General features: G+C 35.9%; 1 protein-coding gene across 1 annotated transcript in view; it reads right to left on the reverse strand.

The window, feature by feature from the left end:
• thbs2a (thrombospondin 2a) overlaps positions 1 to 12,432 on the reverse strand; it is a 40,516-nt gene extending 28,084 nt beyond the window's left edge. Inside the window, exons 1-5 of the mRNA XM_056470636.1 lie at positions 12,151 to 12,432; positions 10,875 to 10,946; positions 9,593 to 10,146; positions 6,940 to 7,024; positions 2,560 to 2,756 (exon numbers count right to left, since the gene is read on the reverse strand). Of these exons, the coding sequence (XP_056326611.1) occupies positions 2,560 to 2,756; positions 6,940 to 7,024; positions 9,593 to 10,146; positions 10,875 to 10,941 (903 nt within the window). The 5' untranslated portion in view covers positions 10,942 to 10,946; positions 12,151 to 12,432. The remainder of the gene's footprint in view (positions 1 to 2,559; positions 2,757 to 6,939; positions 7,025 to 9,592; positions 10,147 to 10,874; positions 10,947 to 12,150) is intronic.
• Between the last annotated feature and the right edge of the window lie 5,839 nt (positions 12,433 to 18,271).

Here is an 18,271-nt window from a genome sequence, read left to right on the forward strand (position 1 = left end):
CCCCGGGTTCTCCGGTTTCCTCCCATCCAAAAAATATACATCATGCATAACAATGAAACATTTGTCTAGCCACTTCTTTTTTCCTCACGTGTTCCCTTAGCTACTGCAGACGGGGAGTTCTGAGATCCACCGAGCTCAGGCTCCCCTCTCGCTCTGCAAACGGGAGGAAGCCCCGGGCTCGAGGATCCCTTGAGCTCGGGGCTCTCTCCCGGGACAGCATGCCAAACAAGCTATTGATGAATCATCAGCTAAGTGTGAACTCTTGAAATGCATTATAAGACAATAAAAGTGTTTTTTGACCTTGCATGCATATCAGCATGTTGTTGGAGACCCCAAAACAAAAATATGCCCCTTTTAATGCATAATAGGGGCTCTTTAATAGTTCTGTGATTAATATATCAGCGCTAAATGAAAATATTTTCTATAAATAAAATAAATTAATTAATCTTATTTTTGAAAAGTATATCTATAAAATCCCGTGAGCCCTTTAACACAATCTCTAAAAGAGCCAAAGAGACATTTCTCGCTAAATGCCATGCTGAAGTAAAATGTCCTCAAGTGACTTCTGATTTCAATGTAGTTTCCTTATCTTACGATATGTACTTTGAATATTGAATTTTACTTTATCAGTCTTTGAGTTTTGTTTAATTGTTCTCTTTTTCTTTCTTTTTTTAACACCTTTACCAGAACTTGCAGTTCTTAGAGATAATAGTAAAGGGGAAAAAACAGCATTTGTGGTCATGAGTAATGGGTTGAGAAAGAGAAAAGAGACAGAACAAGAGGTTGAGGGAGGGGAAAAGTACAAGAAGAATGCAAAAGGGAGGAAAGGTTATTCGCTTCTAAATGACACACACAATAACACAGAAGCACACAGTGTGCTGATGAATTCATTTGTGCATGTGTGGGTGAGAACTAAATGCATAGGTAGCAGCCATGAGTGTCAGGCTGTGAAACAGAACACCGCATGGTCTGGAAGAGCCTCTGGGACCCGCAGCATCCAGCGGCTGGATTTCCCAGAGATTATGCCCAGACTCCCTCATCGCTGGGAAGCTCCCAGTGGAGGATAAAGGGGCTGTTTAAACACTGCCAGACATGACTTCGATTCCTATTCACACTTCCTATCTCCCTCTAAAACAAACCATAAAACCCCAGCCCACATCTTCACGTTTTCCACTGCCTCTTCAGCCCTGTTTTCCTTTAATGGTTCTGTTTAGACTAGAACTTTTGCTTGCATGGTCAGATATTAAATCTGTAATACCAGTCTACAAATTATAGTTCGCCCACTGTTGTGAAAAAGGAATTATTTTTTCATTACTTTGGTCTCTTTTCTTTTCATTAAACATTTGGAGTGCTTAAGGTGATTTATTAACCAAACTTCTTTTCTGAGTGTGATATGCCTTGCATACAAATGAAGCATTTTTGCAGAAGTAGATGAAGCTGACAGAAATGCAAAGGCCTGTATGCCTGAAATTACTTGAGATCTGCAGCTAAACTTCCTGTGAGCAGAGATGGGTTGAAACTGAACACAGAATATTTGCAGTTAAGAAATCTTATGCTTTTATTGTTGTGCCGAGAATTTGTAGAAAAAGAGGAAGTATGTATGGGTGCGGCCAATGGAAGACTGGAGAATAATTGACAAGTAACGAATTCCACTAAACTCCACCTGTTAATATCAGCCGAGTATAAAAGCTGGAGTCAGGAAATGTAAATTGATCTGCACCTTCTGAATGTAATTATACATACCAGAATACCAGAATACTATTCATCGAATTATTCATTCATTCATTTTCTTTTCGGATTAGTTCCTTTATTAATCAGGGGTTGCCACAGTGGAATGACCCGCCAACTTATCCAGCACATTTTTCTGCAGCGGATGCCCTTCAAGCCACAACCCATCTTTGGGAAACATCCATACACACTCATTCACACACATACACAACGGCCAATTTATCTTACCCAATTCACCTGTACTGCATATCTTTGGACTGTGGAAGGAACCCACGTGAACGCAGGGAGAACATGCAAACTGCACACAGAAACGCCAACTGACCCAGCCAAGCCTCGAACCAGCGACCTTCTTGCTGTGAAGCGACAGCACTACCTACTGCGCCACAGCGTCGCCCCTCAAATTATTCATTTGTATTCAAAAAAATTACAAACATTTTTGACATTGAGGAAAACCCTCTCCTGACCTTTTTTATTGAACACGCATGGAATTGATTAAATATTCCAACAACACCAATCAGAATTCACAAAATAAAGTTTACATTTCAGATCTACAAAACAGATTCCCCTAAATGTCATTCCGCTTCCTTTTTTTTTCTTAGAAAGACCAGTGGTCACTCTTTTCCATGCAATGAAGTAGCATTGAGGTGTTCAAGGTGTTTTTATTGCACAACTTCAGAAGACTTAGAGTATAGCATACAAGTCGTATTACTTTTATGACCCCCTTAAGGTGCTTTTGTGACCTTCATGAATGGGAAAATGGTTCTAATTGTGTGTCCTTTTCAGAACAGATCCTTCAAACCAAGCACAGTTAATGAAGTAAAACTATTTTACCACTTTCTGCAAGCCATCGATGAGATTGCCCACGATGATACGAAGACCTTTGAGCTCCTGGACCATGTTGCTGAGCTCTTCACAAGACCGCTCGCACACGTCGGATGCTATTTTCTCCTTCTCCCCAATGAAGTTGGTAGCTATAGATGTACCGACAGACACAGATTCTGTACTCTCATTAACCACGTTAACTTCCTCTGAAAGACAGAATAATGCAAGAAATCAAAAAACGCACCTGCATTTACTTCCCAAACTTCATAATTTAAAAAAAAGAGCAAGTGGCGGAGTTGAAATTTTATAGACATGCGTGAACTGTAAAGCACTTAACAGATTTGTAGGATATTCCACACCCTACACATTCAAATATATCATTCTCCCTTTACATTTCTGACGTGAGTATAATAAATGTGCAGAAGTAACACTTAAAGGAAGATAGTTATTTTTTCAAAGCCCGTCTTGGAAAAGGAGGAAGGTGGCGGGGCTGGGGATACGCAACAGCAGAGGAATGCTGTCTATAATGCCAAAACTCCCATTAGATATCTGCAGCCATTTTGGGGTCATTTGTGTAAATTTTCTCCAGATTAATGGAGGACGGGAGACACTAAATCAGGGAGCCATGTTGTTACCTCCAGTGGTTCCTTTGAGACTTGTGCAGGGTTAGCAGCTTTTAAGAGACTGCTGAACTCGTTCAAATCTCTTGGGGGGCTTCAGTCAACGCTGGGAAAATAAGTGTGCGTGCATGTGTCTGTTTCAGCCACTTTCTAGGCAGCACTTTTGTGCTGTTCAGTTGAGCTTTTATTTAGCAATACGTGGCACTCCTAAACTGGGGCACTAGAGAGTTTATAGGGACCTCTGTATTGGCATCCTGACGTTCAGCAGTTGGCACACATCCGTGTTGGCAGTGCAAATGGAAGCCTTTCTCACTGCACATATCCTAAGCGTACTTATTCAATTGCAATTAAAAGGGAACTGAGGCAGTAGTGCTAGAGAAACACTCACAGCCGCACTTTTCACACAAAGCTTAGTTTTGCAATGGTCTAAAACTACTTATTTCAGCACACTTCAGGGACGCGTTTGTTTACTTGTCAAATAGTCTGTCTCAGCACTTATTTCTGCATTAAACTGCAATCAGGGCTCAACAGCAAGCCATTTTAAGCTATCCCAGTACTTCAGATACATAGTTAAAGACAAAATGATCAGCTCTCCTGACAAATATTAATTGTTTTTAAGATATTTCCCAATTGCTGTTTAACAGAGAGATTGTTTTTGACACATTTTTAAACATGAGAGTTTAAATAACTCATTTACAGTAATAATTAATGTCTTGTCTTTGCACTGATGACAGTTCATAAAATTTATTTAGTTATTTTGCAAGTAATTCAGCTTAAAGTGCAATTAAAAGGCTTAAGTAATATAAAAAAGATTCAGGAAAAAAATTCTTAAGAGGGCAAACAATATTGCCATTAAAAGTGGTTATTAAAAATTCAAAAACTGCTTTTATTCCAGCCACGCTAAAAGCAATAAGATTCTTTCCAGAATAAAGAGTATTGTAGGAAATACTGTGAAAATTTCCTTGCACTATTAAACATCATTTTGGAAACATTCGAAACACTTCCATAGGAAGACTGATCATTTGTCTTCAACTGTACACTGTAAAAGAATCCAAAAAAAGTTTAAATGACTTTTTTGTTGGTTTGGCAAAAATCAGTAAAAATGTCTGTACAACTACATTTAACACATTTACTTAACCTAAATCAAAATTTTCTTCATTAATTTAAAGAGATTAGTTTTGTGAGCAAAACTTTAAAAGTTCAACTCAAAAAAGCTTCTGCCAACTTGTTACTCTGAGTTGAGTTAATCTCAGACCTCCTCACTTGAAAAAATAAAGGTTGCAATATTTCTAATCCTAACAACGACAAAAATAGTAGTAACACCAATAATAATATTAATGTCATTATTATTATTAACAACAACAACAACAGGATTTCTAAAGGTTTCATCAAGTCAATTTTAAGACTATTTAAGACCCTTTTAAGACCATTCATTCATTCATTTTCAACTTATCCAGCATATGTTTTACACAGTGGATGACTTTCCAGCTGCAACCAATCACTGAAAAACATCCATACACACTCATTCACACACATACACTATATGGACAATTTTAGCTTATCCAATTCACCTGTACCACATGTCTGGACTTGTGGGGGAAACCGGAGCACCCGGAGGAAACCCACGCAAACACGTGAAACACATGCAGAGTCCACACAGAAATGTCAACTGACCCAGCCGAGGCTCGAACCAGCGACCTTCTTGCAATAAGGCGATTGCGCTACCGACTGCACCACCATGTCGCCCTTTCAAGACCATTATGAATGAAATTTTAGACTGCAGGGCTAAACACTAAAGACCATTTCTAATGGCCTGGTTGGGCCAATGGATTTTTTTTTCTGCTTGCCACAAAAAAATCTAATGTAATTGTTTCTTAGCGACATATTATAATGTGTCAACAGAAGAAAACTCTAGTTGTATACATAATGTTTCATGTCTATTTATAAATATTATGCCTATTCGCCCTGACTTCGGTAAATAGTTTTTGTAAGAATGGAAGATAACATAAAGGAATAAATTGCTCTGTTATGATCATGAGGAACTGTAATTGTTTTTAGTTTTCTTTCCCTGACTTTATTAAGATGGATTGTTGGTGATTGGATGGATGTCGGCCCGATTGAGTAGCTTTACTTGAACAGAGAAAAATTAATTCCTGTTTAAAATGACTTAAGCCATACAACACAATATTTCAGTGAATTTCAGACTTTTTAAAGCAAAAAAAATTGTTTTCAAAATTTAAGACATTTTAAGACATTTTAAGACCCCATGGATACCCTGAACAACAACAAAATACTACTGCAATAATGCTAACATAATTTTAAAAATTGTTATTGATTTGTAATTTATCCTTTTTTAGGGGAGGCACAGCTGCAGAAAGACTTTTAATGTGAATTTTCATCTCACATTTACCTAGTTCGCTCTACAAAAAACAACAACCTCTTAGCGCATGTGGACTGTTAATTTGTATTTAACTGCTTAAAAAGATCAAGTAATAAATTAAACTTTCAAAACAACTACCCAAATGATAATTCAAATGCTCAAACAATCAAATAATAAATCAAAATGCATTCTCAAATGAGAAATCCAATGTATTTGACATTTAATTTTCATGATTGATTCAAATGGACGAACCAAATTCTGGTTTCAAAAATTGACTGAACAAGAAAAAAACGAAAGGAAATAAGGATTATGAGTTTTTTTGTTTACTCAAACTCAAACATTTTAGGTCAGTGCAGTTTTCAAAAGTTAAGTGAACAAGAAAAAGCGAAATAAAATAATTAATTCTCACAGTGTATACAGGCAGAAAGTCATACTTTAGATGATAAATTTGAAAAGTATTAACTAATTAAGTTTGAATTTGCTGTAAATAATGTTTAGAATTCTGTTCAATTTTATATACTTTCTATTTACTAAAAAAATCATTATTCATTCTAGCAAACAGTTGAGTCTAATGCAGAATATCAGAGATTGTTGGTTTCACACATTCTTATGCTTCCAGTAATGTTGTAAGTCAATTTAACAAGACCTAATCTATTTTAAATAACAATATTGTGGGGCAAATCAGCACAAATTGAAGCATAAATGTGGAATGAGTCATAGAAAACTATCATAAAAGCTAGTACGTATGGAGCAATGGAGCACTAGCCCACAAACAACAAGTGAATGCTTCATAAACTGGCCTGTAACCCTCTCCAGAACTTTAGAGAAGAAATCTGTTTAAGCAGCCAGTTTGGGATCTGACAATGTGCATGTATAAATTTATGACTGTGTACTTCTACCATTTTTCCACCTTCCCTTAAAGCATCCACAACCTGCCAATGTATATTAATATGACAATCTCTATCCTCTTTATGGCATGTGCAAACTGGTTGACCCTTACACCGCCACACTAACATGAGCGTTTCCCGTAAACATGATGTAATACGGTCAGAAATTTCCACAGCTCTGATCTGCAGATTTTGTGACCCACTTAGGTGAAAGCCAGAAGAGCTTAAAATGAAAACTGAATCCAATGGAAAACATTCCAACTCTCTTAAAACAAATTTGATCATGAACTGCACAAATCCAATGGAGCTCCTGAAACCTGGAACATTCAGAAGTCTGTGCATTACAGTATACGAGAGACTAATCCAAGCCCTAAAACAGCAGTCCAACACAAAAACAAGCCAGAGATCATAAAAGCAGATGCTTCATGACAAATTTCAGGAACTACTGCAAGGTTTTCCTTGGCCTTTCTACTTCCAAGTTTGAAGATATATGAATTCTTACCAGGTTTGGCAATCTCACAGCCTTTGTTTCTCAGGATGTTTTCTATTGGTGTGTCAAAGAGGAACTGAACATTTTGCAGTAAACCCTGTGAGATGACAGAGATTGTAGGTCTGTTATAATGAAATTCAAGTAGTGTATGATCATTTTCAACAATCACATTAAAATTAGGGATGCTCTGGCAAGATTTTTATTGGATAATACCAATTCAAAAAAAGAACTATTGGTTGGTTCTGACATAGATTTTTTGTCTTTTGCTCACTTATTCGAATATTTGTCATAAAAATAGGTTTTTGTTCATGCATTGAATTAGCAAATTAAGGTATACTTAATAGTTTGTTGTTGGATCTTCAAGTTACTTTTATTGATTGGATAAATGTAACATTCAACAACCCAACATTATTGCTATTCTTATTTTATTATCATTACTATAATTTTACAAACAATACTTTGCACAGATTTCAGTATTTAATTCATTCATTTAATCTCCAATGATGACAGAATGACAGAAATAAATGCTTAAAAGCAAATTTTTTATTGTCTAATTACTAATTATAACTGACTAATTATGTCAGTGATCCTCATATTATTAAAATAAATAATATACACATACTATGGAAAAAATTGGAAAAAGACCACTTGAAATATCTCAGTGACATGTTTACATGGACAACAGTAATCAAATTATTTGCCTTAATCTGAATTAGACATTGTTATGATTAAGGTGTTTACATGAGTTGCTTTTTGAATGTTCCTTTCATGATCCCGTTTTACATGTTATAGCACATAATAACGTCATTATGTGCTATAACATGTAAAACGTCACATGATTAACGTCATTGCGTCACCGTGCTATCCGTGTTTCCTATGGAGTTTCATGTAATTTCTGGTGTATCATTTGTAATTTGTCGACTTTAACTGCAGTTTGGCACTTTCACTTTCATTTCATGCATGCGCCCCATGACAAATGAGATATTGGATGCGAGTATGAACTGCTGGAAGAGCGATGCTTAAATGGAAGTTGATACAGCATATGCTGCATGGTGAAAAAACCTCTGCATTTCATGATGCTGGTGTCTGTGGTTCTGTCTGTGGTAGAGAATAGTGTCAAACAGCTGTATCTATATAGACTATTCTGTCGCAAAATGCAGCAAAAAGACCTATACTGTAATAGTTTGATTATGGTGTATACATGTCTGTACTGCACTTCAATAATGTGACTAAAATTGGCATACTCCACATGTCTTAATTAGATTTCTGTTTAGTTCGATTATGACCTTTATCAGATTAAATTAATCAAAAAAATCTGTTTACACGGTAGACTCTTATCAGAGTATTGTCTTAATCATATTAAAATCAGATTATTGGTGTCCATGTAAACATACTCAGTGGCTCTATACTATTTATAGTTCAATGTTTGAGTAAAACATCATATCAGTTTTATTCTTTTAACTACTGAGGATATTTCTTCCAAATTTGAGCAAATAGTTAAGAAGAATTATTTGCTGGAAAAAAAACAATGAAAAAAAAAAATTAAATCGGGGAAGAAATGTTATCAGACCTTGATGAAAAAACAAATATTAACATTTTTCTCAAACCCATTCCAAGTAAATCCATTGGAATGACATTAGATTATACAGTACCAGGGGTGGGCAAACTCAGTCCTGGAGGGCCGGTTCTCCTGCAGAATTTTGCTCCAACACTAATCAAACCCAACTGAACATACTAAGCAGTGCCTTCAAGATCACTTGACAGCTACAGTATAGGCAGGTGTGTTTGATTGTGGTTAGAGTTTAACTCTGTAGAACACCTGCCATCCAGGACCGAGTTTGCTCACCCCTAGATTAAACATAATACATTAGTAATCCATATACTGTAAATACAATTGAAGTCAGAATTATTAGCCTCGCTTTGAATTACTAGCCCTCCTGTTTATTTTTTCCCCAATTTCTGTTTAACGGAGAAAAGATTTTTCAATACACTTCTAAACATAATAGTTTTAATAACTCATTTCTAATAACTGATTTATTTTATCTTTGCCATGATGACAGTACATAATATTTTACTAGATATTTTTCAAGACACTTCTATACAGCTTAAAGTGACATTTAAAGGCTTAACTAAGTTAATTAGGTTTATTAGGCAGTTATTGTATAATGATGGTTTGTTCTAATAATTTTGACCTTAAAATGGTTTATAAAAATGTAAAACTGCTTTTATTCTAGTCGAAATAAAACAAATAAGACTTTCACCACAAGAAAAAATATTATGTGACATACTGTGAAAATTTCCTTGCTCTGTTGAACATCATTTAGGAAATATTTAAAAAAGAATATTCAAAGGGGGGCGAATAATTCTGACTTCAATTGTATATATATATATATATATATATATATATATATATATATATATATATAAAGATAAGTTCACCTCTAAGGTCACCTCTAAGTGCTATGCTGTCTGAAATTTTCTTTAATAAAATAAAATGGGCATTTATCTCATCTTCTTATGTTTATGTTTAGTTTTATTAAATTTAAAAGCAATGAAATAAACCAATTCTTGAAATTACTGAAGCAAATACTGTATATATGAATGATAAATTGCTTTGTAATGTAATGAAGCAAAGATGATGCTCACAGAGAAGAACAGGTCTTACCCTGAAGTGATTTTCCCTGATAGAGCCCTTGGCCACAAACATCTGGCTGCCCTCTGGACGCAGGAGCTCATAGAAAGGCTCATCCAGGATCACGCTGTCTATGAGGCTGCAGCCGACATACAGGTGAGCGTTCTCCCCATGAACGTACAGCGAGATGTTCTTCCACTGCGAATCAGACAAGTCCACATCCTCAAAGGACACCACGTTCTGAGATCCCTTCACCATGTAGACCAGATCCAGCGTGTTGGCACGACCATTGGACACAATCTCAAGCTGACGGAGCCCTCCGGGACCCTCCACTCCAAGCAAGGTGCCCCTGGAGCCCTTGTCTTGTCGCATGGTGGCCACAAACACAAAGCCCTCATTGTTCTGGACCTGTTTAAGGATCTGATGGAGCGCCGGGGTGCTCACAGCTGGGATGTGGTCAAAGCGGATGAAGCGGTATGCTGGTGAGTCCCAGTCGTGGCCCTTGAAGAGCTTGGCTCCAATAGTTTTTCTGCTGATGCCGCTGATTTTGAAGAGGTCGAAGATGGATTCGTCTTCTACAGGGCCATCTTTGAATGAGTCAACATAAACGCATTTCAGCAAGTTGCAACTGATTATGTACATTTTATTTGATTATTATATAAGCCCATTAAGCATTTTCAGGAAAGTATGACATCATTCATCAGGTCGAAAACAATGCAAAAGCTGTTTTGCATTCAATACCACATAGAGACTCTCTTAATGAATCAAACACAGATGTGCTTGGAGGCACAAAGGATAATGGGAGAATTGTGTCCGATGGACAGCTCAAATTCAGATTTAGAAATAACAAGAAAAAAATATATAGAGTTGAAGTTAGAATTATTAACTCCCCTGAATTATTAGCCCCCCTGTTTTATTTTTTTCCCCAATTTCTGTTTAAACGGAGAGAAGATTTCTTCAACACATTTCTAAACATAATAGTTTTTAATAACTCATCTCTAATAACTGATTTATTTTATCTTTGCCATGATGACAGTAAATAATATTTTACTAGATATTTTTCAAGACACTTAAAGGAGCTAATAATTTTGACCTTAAATATTTAAAAAAAGAAAAAACTGCTTGTATTCTAACTGAATTAAAACAAATAAGACTTTCTCCAGAAGAAAAAATATTATCAGAAATACTATGAAAATTTCATTGCTCTGTTAAACATAATTTGGGAAATATTTAAAATAAAAATATAAATAAAAAAATCAAATACTTCAGCTGTATATTCATAAACCATGCGTGTACAGGTGGATCTTGGGTTTACCTTGAGGTAGTGCTCTGATACATAGTAACAGCAAAGGCCACAAGCAGAGATTACTCCTGAGTATCATAACTCCTTCAAAATAAACATAGACATAACACAACACATTAACAAACTATTTCATCCCAGATTTTCCAAAGATTGCCCAACGAGACATTGCATGTTTTTTAAAAAAGAAAAATTATATACAGTGCTCAGCATAATTGAGTAAACCCCACTTTGAAAATGAATATTTTCATCCATTTCTCAGTGAATATAGGCAATGTCTTTTGGTGTGTTTAAACAAAAGATATATTTATTAAAATAATAATTCAGTCACCAAACATACTTAGAAATGGAAAGATTATACAATTAAAATCAAGCAAAATATTGCAAAAAAAATTGCAACCTACAAAATTGCAACAAAATTTTTCAATTTTTTTTGCTTCTCTTGATTTTTTCTCTTTTTAAATTTGTACTTTATATTTTTCTATAGCATTAATTTGTGTGTACTAGTTTTTGGACCGTTATCGTAAATTATTTTGTTAGATAAGCTCCAGATTTGGCTTCAGTACTGACTAATCTAATGTATATGCACAAATATAATATTGTATAACTTCCTATTTACAATATGAATTTAAAAGATAGATTCGTGAGGTGTGTACTTATATATGCTGTGCACTGTATATGCACGCATGTATGAATTTAGGCATGTGTGTGTGTTAATAATCTATATGTATTATATGATAGATGTATTAAATGACAGAGAAGTCATGAAAGAGATATATTTTTATTTTTAAGTTGATGCACCTCAATTATGAACATTTGATGAAGGTTGTTCTTAACATATGATCTTTCAGAGAGGATATTAAACAGCTGTGGTCATGTGTTTGTTTTACACCAGCCATTTAAAAGTTGGCAACTCTATGTTAACTACATTAACACACATTTGCTACACAATTTCAAAAGGTATTAGAACCCTTCAGCAGGATCAATTAGGTTAAATATCAATGAATAGATGACTTTATGGTCCATACTTAAGAGATAATGTCCACTTGTGACGAAAGTTTCAAGCTAAAAATGAATTACTATCAGATTGACATCTCAAACATTTTAGCTGTGAGGTCTTTAAAAGCGTATAACTATAGCAGAGCTAGATAAATCTAGCTAGATTAAGACATTTACCGACTGCCAAGCAAGGAGGAAAGAAAGTGATTATTATTTCCTCTCATGAAATTTAAACTAGTCTAGGACGCCAAAAAGTAGAACTGTAGGCTATAAAACATCAGGAAAGACTCACCTGTTGTAACGTGCAATCCGGCGGAATCAGTACACAATATTTATGTCCCCTAAGACAAAAACTTTGTAAATGTTAAGTGGGAAAAAAATCTTCTAGCAAATATGTGACAAAAATCCACAGTCCCTATAACATCCACACAGTTCTTGTTTTCAGTTCAATGGGCTGGCAACTACTGGACTGAAGCCCTTTAAACTGTTCAGTCCATGTCAGTCAGACTCGGATATAAAGCTGGACCTGCGGAGGGGGCTGAATTATATGATTCTCATCCTAAAATGTCATGCCGGTAGCCTACCAATGTAGTCAAGCTTTCAGTCCTGCCCTGCAGTGACGTAACGTTATATCTCCTCCAAGTTCTCCCAAATTCCCAGCCAGAGTCAATGAGAGGAGGAGCACAGATGTGGAGGAGCATGCCATGTGCTCGCGAAGATGCGAGAGATGAGACTCGATATAGCCGCTCAGTCGCATTCATGTAATTACGTCAGAAACATAGGCTTAACATACATCTATATATACATCTATTTATCTATATGTGATTCCCTTTAATTTGTTTACTAGTTATTGGATTAAAATGAGCTTTCACTTTTAGTTGATTTGTGTTCGTATTGTCTAACATGTCGATTATAAGCCTCTCATTTAAATTGGAGTCTTGCTAGTTCGCTCTCGCTTACTCACATCAGACCGCACGCAGTTCTGGAGCGGCAGAATTGAATGAAGTGGAGCGACTGACAGGTTGATCTGATGTGTTCTGTAGCCACTCAGCTAGTGATCCACTTCAGGTTTTCCATTTCACATCACGTACACCGATCGAACTTAAGCCACTTGTCGCTGCTAAAATAGCAGTTGTTTTTCTATAAGACAAAACTCCAATGATTGAGGGGGAGTAAAATAGAGACGATTGGAACGTAGTTTTGGTGTAGAATCGCGGTTTTCCTCCCGCCTTATTCAAAGTTCACATAGCGGTGTGTGGTGTGGCCTCTAGTGGTCATATAGTTCAAATTGCGTATGTTCCGGTTACCAACTTACATGTTTCACTTTCGGTTTTAAGTGATTCTATTTTACTATATTTATTTAACGCGACCTATAGGGTATATGCCGAGCTAGTGTTTTTCCCATACTGATAAACTTCCGGTGACCTGTTATTGTGAGTTTTTTTCCATTTATACGGTTCCTTTTACAGCATCGATGTTGTGATGTAATTCAAATACAATCAGTTAAACAGACTTTGGCATTCATTTAGTTGCTCAAGCGTAAAACGAGACAAAAGCCGTTTGCTCGCACGCGTCCGTCAGAATCGGCAGGCTAGCGCAGAAGCTCCATTGAAATATACTGGGGTAAAAATAAATGCTCATATTATAAAGACATGGCAGTGAAAAAATGTTATCAATGCAGTGCTTCTTGTAAAATCTAAGACCCACTTATATCGGATATCATGCAGCCAGTGGAGATCGCTGATTTTTAAAGAAAACAGACCTTAAACTCGCAGATTTTGCATTGGCATACACTTCACCAGAAAATATTATCCCAGGTTACTGGCAAATTAAAATTCCTTTTAGCATGCTTTGGCATATACCCTATTATTGAAATTAAAATAAGTAAATAAAAATGAAGTAATAGACCTGTACCGGTACTAACCCAGACTAAAAATTAGTAGTTTTTCAACGTTACTAGCCACTTGCCATTTTCACAAGCCACAATTTTGTTGTTGGGAACATATATTTTATATGCATATATTTGACTTTGGCATGCTAAAATTACTTGATTTAATATTTTGTGTTTAGAACAATTAGTTCTTATTTCACATAAGTTTTCAGGGCTCAACACTAAGGATTTACCAAACTTTTCTCTGGCCCCACCAAAAATAAATAAACAGATAACTAATTATTTCTTAGCTACACATTTTAACTAATTAAAAAAAAGGAAAAACAAGCTTAATATATCTGTATACACGCACTTTTTATTCAACAAAACCTTTCTTTAAAAAAATGACTTTTTAAAAAGAACTATTGTCATGCATCTAAAAGTATACACAGTAGTCTGTACAGGCTGAAGGTCTCTGATCACCAGGGGAACTATACATAAACGGCGAGATAATCTTTATTAAAAGCAATGTTATTGTAACAGATGATATTTAAACCATAAATAAAAAAAAAACAACTGTAAGCAAAAGAATGCATGTGAAAACATACCATGTGCGATAATGGAAGGATAATCGCATGCACACAGTTGACTTTCTAGGCCCAGTATTAATCTGTTCAAAGAATGCTTAAAGTGAAAGCGGCAACCGCTGCTGCTTACAAAAAATCAGCAGGACTGTGAGTGCACGAGTATCACTTTTTGTCCAGTCTATTTCAAAGAGAACTGATTGCACAAGTTGCGTTTGCAGGCATTGTTTGTCTGTGCAAGGAAACCGGAGCGCGCAAGCTTTATAAACACTTGCGTGCATCACATCAGCTGTGCGTGCGAGCCCTCGTCAATTAGTGAAGAAAGCCTGCATCTCTCCGTGCATGTGATTATTCCTCTCATTCGGTATTCACCTGCTTTCTTTTGCTCCTGTGAACAGTTATTTTGTCAGTCATGCTGTTTCTTGATGAACTACAAATTAATATGATTTTCAACCAACCAAAGTGGCTAGTTGGAGCGTCTCTCTAACCTGCCACAGCTGAAATCTACCTGCATTTGGTGGATTGGCTGGTGTTAATGTCAAGCCCAGGTTATGACTTTATAAAAAATCCAGACTGCTTTCAATTTTTAAGCTGAATTAAATTAACCTTATGAGTCTATTGAACTTATATTATGTTAACTGACTTAAAACAGCTTGTGTAACTTAAACACTTAAGTTAGAACATAATTACCTTAGATTACTAAGTTACAATGACCTAAAAACATATGCTGTCCAGACTAATTGATCATATACATTTTTTACAGTGTAGTTGTTGGGGAAGGTTGTTTATGTAATTAGAAGCTTCCACGAAGTTTAAGAGAACATTCCCAGAATGATTTATGTTCTTAGTTTTCTGTTAATAAAATAAAATATTACCAACAGGCAATATTTACAAAATGCTCTTATTTGGCTCTTGAAAAAAAATTCTGTGAAATTCCAAAAATTCTATTCAAATAGTTTTCAACAGCAACAAAACAAGAACATTTTGTGTTTGATGCATCCTTTGACTGTCATTTGGACTTTGAGCATCTTAAATAATATTATGGAAAATACACTAGTTTATTCATTTCGTTTTTTAAGTTCAGGTAACAGGTCTCATTCGAGGACAGGCTTTGTGACATATAGCCTACTGTATTTGGCCATGAGCATCTCTTTTCAAAACAAGTGAGGACACACATGACATATATAACACATTACTATGGCTACAACTATAATTCATTAGCAAAGTTAATTTGGTCTTAATATAAAAATATGCCATGGAGAAAAATATTAGACTAAGGAAAACAGCAGTGGGGTTAAGCTCCTTGCTTTTTAGGTCATTTTTTCCGAACTTCATAAATTACAGATCTCTTGTTTTTTGGCAAATCGAATCAAGATCTGATACAGTGCTGCTGTAATCTGATTTTTTTTGACTCAAGCTTTGCAACTTTGGAAAGTAACTTTCACTACACATGGCACAAAAGCAAAATCCACTCCATATTCCATTCTACTCTAAGCCACACACAAGACATCCTAAACTAACAAAAGTGGAGGAATACAGTCCCAGTTCTGTTTCCAATGCTGTTGCAAAGGCATTGGAACAATTAAATATGTTTTTGTATATTATCCATTTTATTTTCAGTGTGGAAATAATCTGTTTTCTGTAAATGTCCAAGAATTTGATTCATAAACTGCTTATTGTTTAAATCATTAAAATAAATAAAAGTGTTATAACTAACCAGCAAGTTACAGCTGAATCAACTAACAGTCGTAGTAAATTCACTAATGCCCACATTGCATAAAAAATCCTGCATAAAAAAAATAAGTTGGAGATTTAAGTGCAAAACGAGTCAGGGGTATCTTCCCAGAACTGTAATTTAGCTTATTTTAAATCATGGAATTAAATATCATGTTTTATGAGGAGTAGTTCGGAATTGCAAAGACCTATTCACCAAGTTAGTTACGAAAAGATATGAAAATAAAGTTTTGTTTAGCTAGTGTGTCTGGAAGGCAGGAGGAAAAGCTGGTTTATCTCCAGCTTCTGTATGTGTGTGTGTGTGAATTCAAGATATCTCATATTTTTCACTACCTGAAGGATCCCAGGAATTAAATTTTGTGTTTTAAACAAATGGGACTAAATATGCACATATAATGGCAGTGTTGTCTCTAAGAACCCAGAGAGATGGACAAACCAATGATGACTTGATATCTTGTGTTCATAAACTACCAATTTCGAAGCTGGAGACAAACTCTCAATGTCACAATGGTTATTCAGTACACAAGCAAAGATATTGCGTGACAAGACCTAATCGTCTAAGAAAAACGGTTTGTCTTTAGATATTGTGCCATTTTTGAAAAGATTTCTCTGGAAGTACCACTCGGCCAATTCAAAATACTTATTTTGCCATTTAATAGCAAGAGTCTGTCGGTCTCATGTGGTTTCATTCAAGCCCCAGAGAGTGATATTTCATCCAAAGCTGAGCAAACATGCACGCTATCAAAACACATCGCAGCTGAACATATTGAATATCAATTTGAATGTTGAAATCAGCTCTACCCAGTTTTCCATACGCTGATTGTGTGTGTCTTAAAAACTGGGTTAGTGTGACAAGGACAATATTTCACTCAAATGTGTCTTCCATAATCCATCTCATTGATTCTTCTCTATTGTTAAATGGTTAGTTAACCCAAAAAGATCATTCATTCATTCATTCATTTATTAATTCCTTTTCCTTTGGCTTAGTCCCTTTATTCACCAGGGGTCGCCACAGCGGAATGAACTGCCAACTTATCCAGCATATGTTTTACACAGCAGATGTACTTCCAGCTGCACCCAGTACTGGGAAACATTCGAGCACACGGTTCGCACACACATACACTATGGCAAATTACTTTATTTAATTCCCCATATAGGCATGTTTTTGGACATGTTTTTGGAGCCCTGGAGGAAACCCACATGAACACGGGGAGACATGCAATCTCACACGGAAATGCTCACTGACCCAGCGGGACTCGAACCAGCGGACCTTCTTGCTGTGAGGCAACAGTGCTAACCACTGAGCCACTGTGTCGACCCAAAAAGATATTTATTGTTTATTAATCACTTTCATGCTGTACCAATTTCTGAGACCTTCGTTCATCTTTAGAACACAAATTAATTTATTTTTAGATGCAATCCAAGAATTTATTTGACCCTTTTGTGCACACAAAAACAAAAATAATGACATATTCAGCGGTTTTCTTCTCTTCGGTGGCAGTTCAAGGCATGCGTTATGTATATGCCAGCAGCACACATTAAAACTTTGTTTTGTGCCCACAAAAGTTTTCTCATAGATTATAATATTACAATTGACCCCAAGGGTGGCACAATGGGTCAGTGGTAAGCACTGTAACACCTCACAGCAAGAAGTCGCTGCTTTGAGTCTCACTGGCCAGTTGGCATTTCTGTGACGTTGGAGTTTGCATGTTCTCCCCGTGTTCGTGTGGGTTTCCTCTGAGTGCTCCGGTTTCCAAAGACATGCCCGTAGGTAACTGGGTAAACAAAATTTGCTGTAGTGTATGTGGGTGTTGTGTGTGTGTGTGTTTGTGTGTAAATGTGAAAGTGTATGGGTGTTTCCCTAGTTCTGGGTTGCAGCTGGAATGGGTATTCGCTGCATATAACATATGCTGGAATAGATTTCAGTTCATTCCATCAAACTATAAATAAGAAAATAAGTCAAAGGAAAATGAATGATTGAACGAATTGAACCACTGGAAAAAAACATGGACTGTTTTGAGGTGTCCTTATGGACTTTTTTTGGACCCCTTATGTCTTATTTTAATCTAAAACATCTTTATTTGTATTCTGATAATGAATGAAGGTCTAAGAGGATCGGTACAACATGAGGGTGAGTAATTATTAACATAATTTTAATTTTGGGTGAACTAACCCTTTAATGCTGTCATCTGTTCCCATGGCATCTTTATGCAAGCCATCTCACC

The sequence above is a fragment of the Danio aesculapii genome, chromosome 13, assembly GCF_903798145.1.
Source record: "Danio aesculapii chromosome 13, fDanAes4.1, whole genome shotgun sequence".
NCBI classification, from domain to species: Eukaryota; Metazoa; Chordata; class Actinopteri; order Cypriniformes; family Danionidae; genus Danio; species Danio aesculapii.